The sequence below is a fragment of the Nyctereutes procyonoides genome, unplaced genomic scaffold (genome assembly GCF_905146905.1).
Source record: "Nyctereutes procyonoides isolate TBG_1078 unplaced genomic scaffold, NYPRO_anot_genome, whole genome shotgun sequence".
In the NCBI taxonomy this organism is placed as follows: domain Eukaryota; kingdom Metazoa; phylum Chordata; class Mammalia; order Carnivora; family Canidae; genus Nyctereutes; species Nyctereutes procyonoides.
The window spans coordinates 25728798-25745862 of record NW_026575133.1 but is presented as its reverse complement, the minus strand read 5'-3'; the positions used below and the strand labels follow the sequence as shown (position 1 = coordinate 25745862).

The window sequence follows — 17065 nt, the reverse complement described above, 5'->3', positions numbered from 1 at the left end:
TGTGGTTTATGTATACAATGGAATATTACTCTGCCATTAGAAATGACAAACACTGCCATTTGCTTCGATGTGGATGGAACTGGAGGGTATTATGCTGGGTGAAATAAGTCAATTGGAGAAGGACAAACATTATATGGTCTCATTCATTTGGGGAATATAAATAATAGTGAAAGGGAATAGTGAAAGGGAAATATCAGAAAGGGAGACAGAACATGAGAGACTCCTAACTCTGGGAAATGAACTAGGGGTGGTGGAAGGGGAGGAGGGCAGGGGGTGGGGGTGACTGGGTGGTGGGCATTTAGGGGGGCACTTGACGGGATGAGCACTGGGTGTTATTCTGTATGTTGGCAAATTGAACACCAGTAAAAAATAAATTTATTATTAATAAAAATAAAATAAAATGAATATCTAAGAGAGTTCTTCAAGCAGAAAGAAAATGATCTAGATGGAAATATGGAAATGCAAAAAACAATGAAGAATACCAGAAAGGGTGAGACACCTGGGTGGTGCAGTTGGTTAAACTTTGGACTCTTGGTTTCTACTCAGGTCATGATCTCAGGGTGGTGGAATTGAGCCCCACATTGGGCTCCATGCTCAGTGCAGTCTACTTCAGATAATCTCTCCATCCTTCTCTCTCTGTCTCTATCAAATAAATAAATAAAATCTTTAAAAAATACTAAAAATGGTAAATAAGTAGGCTTATAAATATTAATTGTATGAAACAGTAGTAATTTGTTATGAAATCTTAAAAACATAGAATAAAAATGAATTAAATATTAACTATAAAAATATTTAGTATAAATACTAATATTAAAATACATAGAATTAAAAACTAAAATTGAACTCTAAAACAATGCAAAAGATAGGTAAATGTACTTAAAGTATTGTATGGTTCTAATATTATCATGGAAATGATAGAATTACAATTTGAATAAGACTAGTCACTTAAGGATACATATTGAAATATTTAGGGTAATTATGAAAAGAATAATGTGAGTGTGTAACTAGTAAGTTAATAAAGAGAAAATAGAATAATAAGGATATTTGATTATCAAATAAAAAAGGCAGAAAAAGAAAGGGAAATGAAACAGATGGGTCAAATAGAAAACAAATAGTAAGATGGTAGATATAAATCCAAATAGAACACTGATTATGTTATCTTTAAATGAACTACAATCTCCAAGAGAAGAAGAATATGATCGTACTGTGCTTAAGAAGAAACCTCATAAAACTGAACTACAGGCTATTTATAGGAGACACAGTTTAAATTTAAGGAAGCAGAAGGTTAAATGCAAAAGAATGGAAAAAAATACATATACCCTTGCAAAATAAAACAAGATAACTATCTTAATATCAGGCAAAGTCAACATTAAGGCAGGAAGCATTGATAGAAAGAAAAAAGGGACATTTTTTAAATCATAAAAGAGTCAATTTACTAGTACTATATGGCAGTCTTAAATCTGTATGCACTCAATATCATAGCTTCATTCATATATATATATGTGTGTGTGTGAATATATATATATATTTAGAGAACTGCAAGGAGAAACAGGTAAATTCACAATCAGATTGATATTCTTTTACACACCTCTTTCTACAAGCAATAGAATAAGCAGGCACAATTCATTAGGTATACAGAAGATGTGAATAATACACTTAGCACATTTGATCAAAATTTTATATGTGGAACACTGCACACAATAATTATAGAACTGACATTGGTTTCAAGTGCACATGGAACATTAGCCCAAATCAACCATATGCTGAGCCATAAAAGGATGTCTCAACAAATGTCAAAGGATTGACATGATTCAGTTTGTTCCCTGAGTTAAACTAGAAATCAATAATAAAAATAAAACTAGAAAAGCCCCCACATTTGGAAATTTAAAATTATATTTCTAAATAGTCCATGGTTAAAGGAGAAATCACAACTGAAATTAATATTTTGAACTAAATGATAATATATATAAAATTTAAAAATTATGGCATATAGCTAAAGCAGCTCTAAGAAAGAACTTTAACCATAAATGCATATATTAGGATTGAAGACTGAAAATTAATGGTCTCAAGAAACTACTACAGAATGGACAACAAATCAAACCTAAAAAATGTGCAATAGGAAAACAGTAAAGAGTAAAAATTAATAAAATATTATTTGCACCTTAGGAAATTGCTGATAGTCAACCATTTTGATCTGTAAAAATGATAGCTTGATAGGAGTCATATGGTTCCTAATTGGAAACACATATGGTTCCTAAGTGGAAACATATTAGGTCACTAGGTTACTTATCGGAAATGAATAATAAAGAGGGAAAACAAAGCCAAAAGTTGATTCTTTGAAAAGATTAATAAAATTAACTCTTTAATTATTATTAAAATAATAATTAACTCTTGGTTAATTAGGAAAAGATAAAAAAATCCAACTATCAACATCAAAATTGTAAAAGGTAGCATCACTAAAAATGCTACAGACATTAGGAAGACAATAAAATAATACGAAAACAAGTTTATGCCAATAACATTAAAAGTAGCTGAAATGCAATAGTTCCTCAAAAAACATAATTTACTAAAACTGACAGAAGAAGAAATAGAATATCAGAGTAGTCCAATATCCGTTCATTATCAAATATTGACCCCCTCAAAAACCTCTTAATTTCAAAATTTTTGATTGAATTCTTCCAAACATTTAAGAAAGAAATGGCACTTAAAAAATACAGAGAATGGAAACAGAAGCATTTCCCAACTATGAGTTTGCATAACTTTGATATCAAAATCTGATGAAGACATTACAAAAAGCAAAAATATGGGAAACTTTTTCATGAGCATGGATACAAAAAATGCTAATCAACATACTACTAAATTGAGTCCATCAATACATAAAAGGGTCATATATCACCACCATGTGGGATTTATTCCAGGAATATAAGGGTACTTTTGCCACAATTGTAATCAAACACTGTAATTCACCACATAAAGAGAACTAAAGAGAAAAATCATATGACTGCTCTGATAAGTGCAGAAAAGGCATCTGAGAAAATTCTATAGCCATTTATGTTTAAAAGAAAAAAAAACTCCTTTTAAACTAGGAATAAATAATAACTTCCTTAATCTGAAAAAATCTATAAAAAACATATAGTAGAGTCAAGCCCCTTGTAGTGAGGGGCTCCAGGGCACATACTATATAGCATCTGCTTGGAGCTTCTGCAGTGAGTCCAAAGTTTATGTGTACTGATTCATTTCAAGAACTGTAAGTTTTTAAAATGTGAAAAAAAAAGCCCAAACAAGAGGAATTGCACATTGTCCTGTTATAACTGTAGCTTGATAGAAACTGTATAGCTTGATAGAAACTAAAAGATTTTATCCAATGTTTTCTGAACATGGACATGATATGGAGCTGCAGCGACTACATTACAACCCAAAGACAGTAAGTGTGAAAAAAATGGGTATATCTTGGTGTTTTCTTAGAACTCTGAGACAAGTATGGAAAATGAATATATAAGAATGTCTTCTTAGAACTCTGAAACAATGAATATGGAAAAATGAATGTACACTGAGTCCTGCAACATTCTCTTAGAGTTCTGAGATATCGGATATGACAAATGAATGTCTGTTGATGTTGACCCTGACACAATCAACCAGCTGAATGAGTGCCAGCAGCTGCAAACATCCAGACTCTCTTATTACTTGAAAAAATAATGAACTCATACTTGGTTAAAATAAAATAAATAAAGGAAAAATATTAACAGGAAGCATCTTACCCAGTGGTGAAATGCCTAAACCTTTCCTTCAATCTCAGGAATCAGACAAGGGTGGCTATTAGTACCACTTCTTTCAGTACTGAACTGGAGATCCTAACCAGTGTAATAAATAAGGCAAGAAAAAGAAATAAAGAAGCAGAACTATCATAGTGCTCAGATAATCTAGCCATGTCCTTAACAACATCTAAAGGAATCCTAGACTATTAGAATTAATTAATGAATTAGCAAAGTAGCTGGATAGAAAATCAATATACAAAAAGCATTTGTATTTCTCCATACCAGCAACAAACAGGGAAAAAATAAAATTTAAGGTAATATCATTTATAAAATCATCAAAAAATCAACTACTGAGGAATAAATCCAGCAAGAGATAAGTAAAATAAAGACCTAAATAAATAGAGACCTAAATAAATCCATATACCATGTTTATGGATTAGGAGATTTAATATTGAAAGATGTTGATTCCTTTAAAGCTGACCTATATATTTAGTGCCACCTCAATTAAAATCCAAAAGTCCTTCTTTTGGAAATTGACAAGGTGATTCTGAAATTTATATGGGAATACAAAGGGCCAGGAATAGTCAAGGGAACTACAAAAAGCAAAAACAAAGTGGGAAAATATACACTACCAGGTGTAAAGACTTACTATAAAGCTATAGAAATCAAGACAGGATGGGTTTAGCACCAGGTAGGAAGTAGACCAATGGAAGAGACTAGAGCATCAGGGAACATGCTTACCTGTATACAGCCACATGATCTATAGCAAATGTGTCACTGATGTGCAGTAGAAAAATAATCATATAAATGGTTCTAGGTCAGTTGGGAGGCCTTTTCGGAAAAAAATGTATCTTGACCTCTAACTCACACCACATAATAGTTGACTCTGTTGCAGATCTAAATGTAATAGGTAAAGCAATAAAGCTTTTAGAAGAATGCATAGGAGAATATCTTTATGATCTTGCAGTAGGCAAAAATGTGTTGAAAGGGGCACAAATACTGAAAACTGTGAAGAAAACAAAGGTTAATTAGACAATGTAAAGATTAAGACATTCTGTTTATCAAAAGATACCACAAAGATGGGGCACCTCAGTGACTCAGCCAGTTAAGAATCTGCCTTCAGCTCAGGTCATGATCCTGGGGTCCTGGGATTAAGCCTGGAGTCAGCATCCTGCTCAGTGGAGGGTCTGCTTCTTCCTCTCCCTCTGCCCCTCACCCCACTGGTGCTTTCTCTCTCTCTCTCTTTCTCTCTCTCTCTGTCTCTCTTAAATAAATAAATTAAATTAAAAAAAAGATACCACAAAAAAATGAAAAGGAGGACACAAATGGGAAAAGATATTAGCAATCCATATGCTCAAGAAAAAAATGCCTATCTAGAATATATAAAGAACTCTTACAAATCACAATAAGAAAGACAACTTAATTTTAAAAGGGGGGGATTTGAATAAACATTTCACAGAAGATGATATTCAGATGCCCAATAAACATGCAACATGTCAAAATTTATTAATCATCTAGGACATTGAAATAAAAATCACCACAGAATAATAGGACACACCCATCAGAATGGCTAAAATGAAAAAGAAAGATAATACCAAGTGTTGACAAGAACATGGAACAACCAGAACTCTCAAACATTGCTGGTTTGAGTGCACGTAGATAGTTACTTTGGGAAACTACTACTGCTGAACACATCTATATCCTGGGATCCTATGATCCAGCAATGCCATTTCTAATTACACACCAAGCAGAATTTTGTATAAAGTCACCAAAAGATACATAGAAGAATATTCATGGAACCACTGTTCAGAATGGCCCCAACTGGAAACTACTCAAATGCTCATTAGCAATAAAATGGACAAAGTATCTGTTCTTTGAATGGAATACTAGACAGCAATGAGAAGGAAAAAAATCATAATATGGGCAACAGTATGAATTGTCAAGGACAAAACTAAGCCTGAGACAAAATGAACAAAGGCTGTTTATGCATAAAACGGTGGCAGGGGGACCTCTGCCATCACTTGCATTTCAGCAGGAGTGGTAGAAAAGTGGTAGAAAGGAGAGTCAGTTTCACAGACTAAATAGGAGACACTCAGGTAGTCTCTGGTTTCTAAATGTTCTGCTAAGGTGGAAATTTTGAAAGTGGAGGAGACCTTCTAATTGGTCTTGAGGTACTTTTGACCATGCTTGGTGGACTCCAAGGGGGCCAGCTCCGTATTGCTTGACAGAGGAAGTTCCACCTCCATCAAATGGTCTGCAAAACCCATCCAGCCCCAGTTGTCCTGCCCTGTCCCTCCCTCTGCTTTCCAGGAACACCAGCTTCCTTTTGCATCCTCCAAAGTACCGTGATCTCTTCTTCCTCCATCTATGAGATGCTTCTCCTGTAGTGGGAAATAAAGACACGCTCAGATAATTCTAGAAAGGGGTATAAAATTATAAGTGGAATTAAACTATGAAAGAAAGGAACATAGAAGAAAAGAAATTGGCCAGGTTAGGCGATTAGGATGGCCTTATCTGATAAGATCTGAGGTCTGAATGATTGATTTAGAGGCAGACAGGATGGGAGAGAAGAAATGAAAACTGTATGTGCTGAGGCCCGGAGGCAAGAGAGTTTAATCGTTATCAGGAATTGAAAGAAAGAGCACAGAGAACAAAAGGTGAGCAAGAGTCTTATAGAACAGGATGAGGATTTTGGCCTTACTACCCAAGAAGGGTAGTATTTTAGTCAGGCGGTCACATGATAGTATTTAATTAGAAAAAACAGTCTCTGACTGCAAGATAGATTGGGAGGCAGCAGTCCTGGCCAGGGAGAATGGGCTGGGGTGGTGGCAGTGAAGGTGGAGAGAGGTGGGTAGATGCTAGAAAACTGTGGGAGGTGAAATTGACAGAACTTGGTGATAGTCTCAATGGAGATGGTGGGGGAGAGAGAGTGGGGTGCCACGGAGGACCTTGGGATTTTGTCCCCCCTGGGGAATGGCAGTGCCTTTCTGAGGCAGATGCTCTGTCTGGCCCAGGTGGAGGTGCGGAGCAGGAGACATGCATCCGTTCATTGGGATGGGGTAAATTTGGGATGTTGCTGGGACATGAGAAGTGGAGAGAGGTCAGATGGGCAGAGCAAGTGACGGAGGTCTGCGGTCCAGAGAACAGGTCAGAGCCAGGGAAACAATTACCCTTCAAACATAATTAACGGATTGGTCCACATTTGTCCTGAGTTTGCGAAACTGTTGCTTGGTTTTCATTTCTTTTCTCCCCTTTCCTTTGGACAGCTTATTTTTAATGTTTCTTTCTACCCCTTTCTCATTGTGTGTGTTTCTCTTGACCGAGAGGCTCCCTTAAGGTCATCACCTCCGTCTCTGCAGGTAGGATGCACCCCTCATGTCTGCAGGCTGCCTTGCCAGATCACTGTTAGCAGCCACAAAAGGGGCTACACTCGCAAGGTCTTTAGCGATTCTTTGAACATGGGAGACAGGTTGCTCTTCAGGGTGAGGATATTTTCCAGTGCAAGAGGACATGAGCTGTGCCTTGGTGCCTTTCAGAAGGCATGCTTGATGCTTCGCAGCCTGCAGGTGTGGGCTCAGCCTTCACCCTCTCCAGGGGAAAACACGGTGCTTGACAGCTTCCAGCTTTTGGAAGGTGTTCAGACCAAGCTGGTGGGGAGGAGAGAGGAGGAGAGAGAAGACTTGTGGGGAGGATTCGTCTCCAAGCACCTAGAGAAGCACCTAGGAATAGTTTTCACGAGTCAGTCAGATGAACCAGAATGAATAGAAGAAGCTCATCTTTCTTTTTTTTTTAAGATTTATTTATTTATTCATGAGATACACAGAGAGAGGGAGAGAGAGAGAGAGGCAGAGACACAGGCAGAGGGAGAAGCAGGCTCCATGCAGGGAGCCTGATGTGGGACTCGATCCCAGGACTCCAGGACCAAGCCCTGGGCCGAAGGAAGGCGCTAAACCGCTGAGCCACCCAGGGATTCCCCGAAGCTCATCTTTCTAAGTGAACTTTCCTAGGCAGTACTGATTCAGAAGCTCAGAACCATATTGGGATAGATCTAGCTCCCGAATCCAAGGAGATTTCACAGTAGGAAAAGAAGGATCCAAATGCTTCAGCTGACAGAATGTTCTAAAGGATTAATGAATTGTTGTTTAGTTCCAGAATTTTAAAAATTAAAAAGGATGATGCTCCGAATCTTCTACATTGGTTAACCATTAATGTTATGAACAGTGAGGCTGAGGGACGAAAATGTGCCTTCCCTGTGAGGCTGTTTTTCTGGCATGGCCTAACGGGTTGACTCCCGCTCCGGGAAGTCCTTTCATGACCATTGTCACCTCAGTAATTTCTGTGCAGTAGGACATGGTGGCAGGTCTGGCTCTGGGCCCAGCTCACAGTGGATTATTGCTAGGGGGTAGAGGGATTGTCTGCATGGCTGTGACAGCCAAGGAGAAGCCCAGTGTCTCCTAGACAGTCAAGCTGTTATTTTTGTGGCTGGTGGCATGCAGTTTGTTATGTTCCCAAATCGTTTTCCAGATGAAATTTCTAGACCAACTTGCAGTTTTTACTGAGGTTACTTTTCCACATGGAACTCGACTACCACGTGTAATGTTAATATTCCATATAAACAGATACATAAGTGTTTGTGTCTCTTCATGTGTGACCAGCACAGAGTGCTTACTGGGGACCACGCACTGTCTGAAGTGTTTAAGGAGCATTAAACCATTGAAGGCTCATGTTAATCCTTTAGGCTTGGTGCTTTTAGGATCCTCATTTTTACAGATGAATCCACAGTGGCATGGGTGAGTCAGTTAGCTGGCTGAGGACACAGGTAGGGTGAGCAGTGGGGCCAGGCTGTGGCCCAGTGTCATCTATTACTGGGACCTACCGCTGACCCTTGAACGACGCGGGGGTTAGGGGCATCGACACCCTGTACAGATGAAAATCTTTGTATCACTTCTGGCTCTCAAAAAATTAACTACCAATAGCCTACTGTTGACCAGAACGGAGCCTTACCATTAGCGTTAGTTAATGCATGATAAAGTAAGCTGGAGAAAAGATAATGTTGAGAAAATCATAAGGAAAGAAAGTACATTTTTTTTATTTTTAAAAAGGTTTTATTTATTTATTGGAGAGACTGAGAGAGCGCAAGCAAGCAGGGGCAGAGGGAGAGGGAGAAGCTGACTCCCCACTCAACAGGGAGCCTGACATGGGGCTCGATCCCACTATCCCAGGACCCCAATCATGTCTTGAGCTGAAGGCAGACGCTTAACTAACTGAGCCACCCAGGCGCCTGAGGTAAACATTTTAAAATGTAGTTTTAAAATGTCTTATTTTCTTTTAGGAGTGACTGGGTGACCTCCTACAAGGTCATGGTGAGCAATGACAGCCACACATGGGTCACTGTTAAGAACGGATCTGGAGACATGGTGAGTTTCATGTTCCCTCCGTCCACGCCCTTGGTATCCAGCTACGTGGGTCTCTGCAAAGAGAGGGGATGTGTGCCCCCTCGATGTCTGCTGATACTGTGTCAACTCAAACCAGTGCTGGATAATGTCCCCCACCCCCTGCTTCCATGCCCTGAAGTGCAGTGCCAAGTGGCCCTTTGAGAGCTAATGTAAAATTCTGAGCTGCTGGGATGTCGTTTCTTCTAGAATTCACAGGTCAGCCCTGGGAGCCATGGGGCACAGGCAGTGTGCTGGCATCCCTCACAGCCCCTCGGCTGTCACAGTTCTCCAGTGGTCTCTGATGACCTTCATCTTTCCACCCTATGATTCACCCCACATTGGCCAGTTCTGCTCATGTCGCCCTCTTCCTCTGGTTCTCAAGCATTTCCTTTCTCACACAGTTTCCAGAGTCTTCCACAATCGGATGGCATCTCTGGCTTCAATCTTCTTTCTCTTTCTTTCGCCCTGCACACACTCCTTCTATGATCCAGTAAACACGAGCCAGCTGCTCTGCTCCTTTGGAAGCCCACCTCTGGGCTTCTCCTGTCATTCCTGCTGCTTTTCTCTAGAATCCCTGCCATCCCTACAGGTCTAAAGAGTTTTCCTTCAAGACCAATTCAAATGCCACCTGCTCCCCAAAGTTCTGCTTGGTCCTTTCCTTCTTCTGAAATCCCAGAGCTCCGTGGCCATCCCTCTACCAAGGCACTAATAGATTTTACCCAGATTATCCAAGTATTCCCTCCTCCTCCCCTCTCCACTACACCAGTAGATGGGGGGGGGGGCTTCCTGAGAGTAGGGTCCATGCTTGATTCACTTTTTTTCCCCCTTCAATGCCCAGCACACATTGGGTATTCCTCAGTAAAGTCTTCTGGAATGAGTGAATCACCCTTTTATCCCTCGATAATCAAGCTCTAAACGATTCTCCTTTTTTCCCCTTGTGCATAAGTAGATATTTGAAGGAAACAGCGAAAAGGAGATCCCTGTTCTCAACGAGCTGCCCGTCCCCATGGTGGCCCGCTATATCCGCATAAATCCGCAGTCCTGGTTTGACAATGGGAGCATCTGTATGAGGATGGAGATTCTTGGCTGTCCGCTTCCAGGTGAGCTCGCCCTTCCCTGCTTACTGCAGGTGGGGTGCTGATGGAGAACAGGTGCCTAGCCAAGGTGACTGCAAACAAACCAAGCAATCTTTTTCTCATGTAAAAAAAAGAAAAAGAAAACAACAACCTTTATCTATTGCAGAATATTTAGAAAACATAGCTAAGCAGCAAGAGAAGAAATAAAAGCCTCCATAATCCCACTTAGAAGCGTCATGAATATTTGGGGGTAGCAAAGTGATGTGTCAACTGTGGTTTTGCCTACTGGGATTTGAAGATGATGCATGTTTCAAGGCTGAAAACTCACTCAATGCTACCACTCAGAAGCAAGCAAAAAAAAAATTAGAGAAAATATTTGATAGCATATTTAATTGTCCTCGAGCACTCCCACCACTCTGGGTAGAGTAGATGTCAGAAATTAATTTAATTAATTTATTTATTTTTTCATTTGTTTATATTGAAGTTCGATTTGCCGACATATAGTATGACACCCATGCTCATCCCATCAAGTGCCCTCCTCAGTTCCTGTCATCCAGTTACCCCAACTCCCCGCCCACCTCCCCAGAAATTAATTTTTAAATATATTTTTTAAGATTTTTATTTTATTTATTCATGAGAGACACAGAAAGAAAGAGGCAGAGACACAGGCAGAGGGGAGCCTGACGTGGGACGTGGGACTCGATCCCGGGTCTCCCTGGGCCGAAGGCAGCGCTAAACTGCTGAGCCACCAGGGCTGCCCTTAATTTTAAATGTGACTGTGTACATAGGCTCTTTCTGTTTATGTCACTGTGCTTAGGTGCCTGTGTCTTTGGGGGAGTGTCTATTTCTTTCCTGTGGCCTATTTTCACATGATGATATCTGGGTGTGCCCTCAGGGTGGCAGGACAAAGGGGGCTTGAATTCACATGTGTGTCACCTGGATCCTCGCTGGTGTCTGCTCTGGACAGGCTGATGTGGTCTGGCTCACAGATGGCTCTGTTTGGCCTTTCAGAACTTGTGAGTTTGTGCCTGCGTGGAGCCTGTCGATGGCAGCCCCTTCATCCTGCCTGCGCATCTCCAGGGCAGGAAGCAAGCTCCTAGCACATTCCTAAGGCTCCTCATTAGAGCCATTCCTGTCTACCTGCAGTCCGTCCCTAGGGAACACAGAGCACATTTTTGGGTTCTAGCTTTCCTTACCACTCTTGTCTAGTGAGAGAGTGAGGCCTTGCTACTTCTGGGGTTCTCTGAGCCTGGGGAAGCGCATCACCAGTTCTGACGCTCTCAGATGCCATTATAGCCATCGGGCTATTTCTGTAGCCATCCAACCCCCTGCCCCCCTACTGTGAATTGATATTTATTGCATTTTCAAAGCACATTTAATGTCATTTATTGCTTTTCTCTTGATCCCATAATATCCATGCTCTTGCTTTGCCAAGTATGAATTTTTAGAACACAAACTCTGTATCGATGAGAAAAGATGGGTCTATCTGCCTACTTACTCAGACTCACACCAGACAGATTCTTTGTTATATATTTGGACTTACTAGCTCGCAAACCTTTTTTTTTTATGTCATTAAAACTATTAGATACCATCTGTCCTGTGGATGCATCTATCTAGTCTATAGACAAAATCCAGTTTTTAGTCTACCTTACAGTTGGAGGTTCAGTTGTTTCTGATATTTTGGTTCCATAAAGAACCACACAAGGAACGTCTTTATTTCTATGTCATTGTGCCTGTCCACAATCACTGTGTAAATTACAGGATAATTCAGTTATAGGATTAGTGCTTATGTTAGATTCTGATAAATAGGGACTCTGGTGCAAAGGGTGTGTGCGTGTTTTCAAGGCTGATTCAGAGAGGATGATGAAGGCCAACATGATTTGGGACCTGGGCTCCTCTTGTGGCTGGTTTGTGTTGAAGTTGTCAGTACAGGTCCCACCTGCTGCCACCTGGGGCCCACTGGGCTTTGCAGAGCACACGGAGTCTGCAGACTCAGAAACAGGCGGCTATCTGAGAGGCCCTCTTTGTGCCAGGCGAGGAGGCTTGCTCTCCTGCCTATGCCTGCCTGCTTTAAAGAGCAGGGTCATGGTTTCTCTCTGTGGACAGGAATTCATCCACTGCTGGTAAAGGGCAAAGGGTAGCCTGTGAGAGTCTCATGAAATAAATATTTCCCTGGGAAGTTATTCTTGGGGTGGGGGGTGTTTGAAGGTAGATCCTTGGGGCAATTTAAACACAATAGTTGCAGTGTGAAATCTAGATGGGTTTCAAGTACAGACTTTGAATGGCTTTATTTCCAACCACAAGTTTTTAGGGCCATTTCTCTTCTAGAAACTACTTAGCAGTCTACACAGAGGGAAACTGGCCTTTGAGCATGCCACCTGGTAATGGTCACACCAGAGGGACTGGGGCAGCGCAGGGGTCCCCACATCCACGTGGGTAAGTGAACCTTGCTCATTGCCCTGCTGTTGGCACAGTTCCTTTGTGCAAGGTAATGAGGCCAAAGACAGAGATGACCCAACCAACTCAGCTGCTCGGACCTTGTGGTCTAAATGCAACCGCCTAGAGTCTGTTTTTCCTGGAACGCTTGTTTATGAAAAATTCATTTACTTTTGCTTCTGCTCTCTTTGTTCTGTGCTTGCCATCTTCCTGTGAACTCTCAGGTCGGGGCAGAAGAAGGTGGTGATTCTTTTCAAGCTTTCTTGAGTACTGTTTCCAGAAATTTTTGAACTGGAAAATGAATTACCGCATGCCATAGTCTATTAATAGGATTTTTAAAGCTCAAAATGAAAAGAAACTGGAGTGTTGTTGATGGTTACAGTTTCAGTTTTGCAAGATGAGAAACTTCTAGAGATCTGTCTCACAACAATGTGGATATATTTAATGCAACCTAACTGTACTCTTAAAAATGGTTAGGATGGTAAATTATATATGTATTATACCACAATTAAAATTTTTTCATTTAAAAATATTTTGTATTCTTTTTTTTAAATCTATTTGAGCATAGTTGACACAATGTTGCATGAGTTTCAGGTGTACAGCATAGTAGTGATTGGACAAGACCAATCCCCCACCCTTTCCCCTCTGGCAACCACCAATTTGTTCTCTGTATTTATGGGTCTGGTTCTGCTTTTAGTTTTCTTGTTTATTCATTTGTTTTTTTAGATTCCATATATGACTGAAATCATATGGTATTTGTCTTTCTCAGTCTGACTTATTTCATCTAACAAATACCTTCTGGGTTGTTCATTATTTGAAAAGTTGAAAAAAAGTCAGGATGCCTGGGTGGCTTAGTTGGTTAAGTGGCCAACTCTTGATTTTGGCTCAGATCATGATCTCAGGGTCCTGCATGATCTCACAGGATCAAGCCCTGTGTTGGGCTCCATGCTCAGCAGGGAGTGTGCTGAAGATTCTCTCTCCCTCTTTTTGCCTGCTCCCTGTCCCCTGTTCATGCTCTCTCTCTCTCTGTAAAATAAATAAATAAATAAGTAAATACATTTTTAAAAAGTCCTCTTCCCCAAATTTGAATGGATTTGCCCACTTTGGATGAGAATGCCTAAAGATCTATGCATATCAGAAGCTGCGGAGAGCTTCCTAAGATATACTTTTAATAAATATTTCAGGTTAAAACACACACTGGCTGACTTTGAGGTCACAGAGTTGGCAGTTTTCATTTATTTTGCTACTGCAAACAATAGTGCCATGTGTGCTGTTTCTGAAAAAGGCCCCGTTGCTCTACATACGACTTCCCACAGGGCAGCAGGACTGGGTCCAGAGTCCTGGGAAATGACTTCAGGGGACTACAGGGGAGGGTAATGCTTGAGCCCTGGTGCTGCTCAGAGGCTCCTGCCATGAAGGGTGATTCCATCCTCCCTGGGAAAGTACCACTCCTTCCATCTCATTTTCCCTGCCACCAGATCTGAGCAACTGCCCTCCATCTGCACAGTGCAGAGGTGTCTAGGGTTCTTGGATGCAACTCAAGACCTTGTGAAGAGATGTGCGGAGGTCTGGGGGCAGGAGCTTGTTTTCCCTCCAGCACAGAAGCTCTGCTAAGGGGAGATGCCCCACAGTCATTCATGCAGGTGGGCCAAGACCACTGAACACGCTGCATCTCCCTCCTTCCTCCCAGCACACATACCCTCCCAGTCATAGATCACTGAGGAAATATTTAGATTGTAAGACCACCACCTGTCTTGCTTGTCTTCAGCCACCCTCACCTGCTTCCCATCAATATGGAGAAGTTGGGGGAAGGATGGGCTCCATTGGGTCAGCATAGCTGCAGAGGACTGCGTAAATCTACTTATTTTGCTACCTTCCACATTTCTTCACAAAGACCACAGTGTGGATACCCACTTGTCCCATGGAACTGGCTATTATTTTTTGAAAAGACAAGAATCAGAACACGAAGTTGCTGTGTTCCTTATTTTATCTTCCTTTGCTGTGGGTGACGTTTTCAGCCTCCTCCAGTTGAGACTAGAAGCCCTCACGAGAGTGGCTGTGTACCAGCTTCAGCCTGCCTTCATGCTTACTGGTTGCCTGGGCCTTGTGTGATCTGAAAAAAAAAAAGAGAGAGAGAGAGAGAGAGAGAGAATTCATGTCCCTTTCAGGGAAGCCGAATGGAGAGAAAGGGCATGAGCTCTGGCTTAGATCAGGTGTGGGCTCAAGTTCTACTGTCATCCCTTGGCACCTGTGGTCTTGTGCAGGGTGTGGAAATACTCTGTGCTTTGCTTTTCTTGTGTCTGAAGTGGAGACAATAGCTTCCCTGTAGAATTGGGACCAAGTCCTTCCACTCCTGTGTCCCCCTTCCCTAAAGCATCCCCGTGAGATGACTCAAGCCCTCCCCATGTACCTATGGAGGTCCTGAGCCTCCGTTCCCTTCCTGCCCCCCCCCAGTATTTCTGGGGCTACCTGGGGTGGTCACTTGCACTTTCCAGGTGGTCACTTCCTGCCTTCTGCTTCACGTGACTCCTCCTGGTGCTGCTCCTGTTCAGCTCACGCCATCGTTCCCCTTCCCCCGGACTTGAGAGCAACAGTCTCCACTGATGCTGATTCACATGAAGGATTATTGCTGAGGTTTGGAGATTAAAAAAGGGGTTTTGTTGCATGTAACATAGAACCACACAGGCCTGACAATCAACATTTCTGTCCCTGAGGCTCCTGGTCATCCCAGCAAAGGGGATCCATGGTTTGCTGCCTTTCTCCACAGACTGGCCTGTGACTGTGCCCTCCCCACCTAGACCTTTCCTCTGCTTCCCATTCCCTGTCTGGCTCTGTCTTCTTCTGACTTCCTGTCTCTCAAACTTCTGGGTTGGGAGAGGGGGCCAAGTGGGATTGAAACATCAGTTTCTTTTTTAGATAGAGACCAGGAGCTCCCTTCCTCTCCCTTCTCCCATCCTGGCTTGATGGAGCCTTGCCTTTCAAAGTCACGAGTTCCACGAGAAGGACTCTGTTGCCCCCTGGAATGCACGCAGGCTGCCCTCCTGCCTTGTCATTGTTCATCTGCTCTTCCATTCCTGATGCACAGACACTGCAAAGGCTAAGCAAGAGCCATTTGTAGAGTGCCCTCACGCGGTCAGTGCAGAACAGATGTCATTGTCTCCATTTCCTCCTCCCACTTTCTTTTACGCTCTTTGGTCAGACCATTTGGTTCTGTGGCTAAGTCATTTATTTCTAAGGTCACCAGACCCCATGGATGGCGGGAGGATGAGAGAGAAGAGGTCTCATTTCTTCTTGTCCTGGTTCTGTTTTGTCCTCTGTATGTAGCTTACAGGCTACCGGCTGCTCTTAGGATCTTCTGATGGGGATAAACCTCTACTTTTCCAGAAATCAGAATGCCTCCCTCGCATGTCTCCCCCTTGTGCAGAGGACTCAGATTTGGAGATGAGAGAGCAGGTCACATGGGGAGCCACAGATTTTCCTCCTGACCTGGGCTCAGAAACACAGCAAGAAGCTTAGGTCTTATTGTACCAAAATAGCTCAGTTCAGAAAGGTGGGTGGTCCTCCCCCAGTGGGCCTCTATGTAGTGCATGCCATGACTACGTTGGGTTGAATAACATCCCCCCTATTTTGTCCATTGGGTACCTCAGAATGTGATCTTATTTGGAAAGAGGGTCTTTGCAGGCATGATTAGGTAAGCTTAGCATGGGCCTTAAATCCAGTGACTGGCGTCCTTAGGAAGAGAAAACAGAGACACTGAGGGAGAAGGCCTGATGGTAATAGAGGCAGAGATTGGCACGATGTGGCCACAAGCCAGGGGTTGCCAACAACTTCCAGAAGCTGGGGAGAGGCAAGGAAAGCTTGAGCGTGCACAGCCCTGCCCACACCTGGATTTCAGACTTCTATCCTTCAGCACTGTGAGACAGTAAATTTGTTTCAAAATGCCTAGTTTATGATATTTTATGCTCGCAGCCTTAGAAAACAAGTACCCTGGAGGCCCGGGATGGCCTAATGTTCCACAATCGCCCTCAATCTGGAGGATGTGGTTGTCATTCACCACCCCCTCTGCCCTGCCTGCCAGCCTTCACTCTGCCGTGGTGGCGAGAAGGAGTAGTATCGCAGCATAAAGTGGGCCCCTTCTCCGAGGTCTCCTAGCCCCAGCCCCTGCTCTCTCATCTCCTAGCCCTCCTAGCCTCCTAACCCTCTGTGTTATCTGATAACACAGATAAAAAAGTGTTATCTTTTTTGTAAGTGTTCTTTCCTAAATATCTTAATTGGGATACCTATCCATCTGTCCACCCATTCTCTCATTCCTCACTCATGCATTCATGCATCAAACACGTAGGATGTGCTTGTTCTGAGGCAA

The 17065-nt window shown here is 42.1% G+C and overlaps 1 protein-coding gene across 1 annotated transcript in view; it reads left to right on the top strand.

Moving 5' to 3' along the window:
* Nucleotides 1-17065, top strand: part of CPXM2 (carboxypeptidase X, M14 family member 2) — a 128280-nt gene that overhangs the window by 78029 nt on the left and 33186 nt on the right. The window contains exons 5-6 of the mRNA XM_055300648.1: nt 9088-9172; nt 10140-10290. Coding sequence (XP_055156623.1) covers nt 9088-9172; nt 10140-10290 — 236 coding nt within the window. The remainder of the gene's footprint in view (nt 1-9087; nt 9173-10139; nt 10291-17065) is intronic.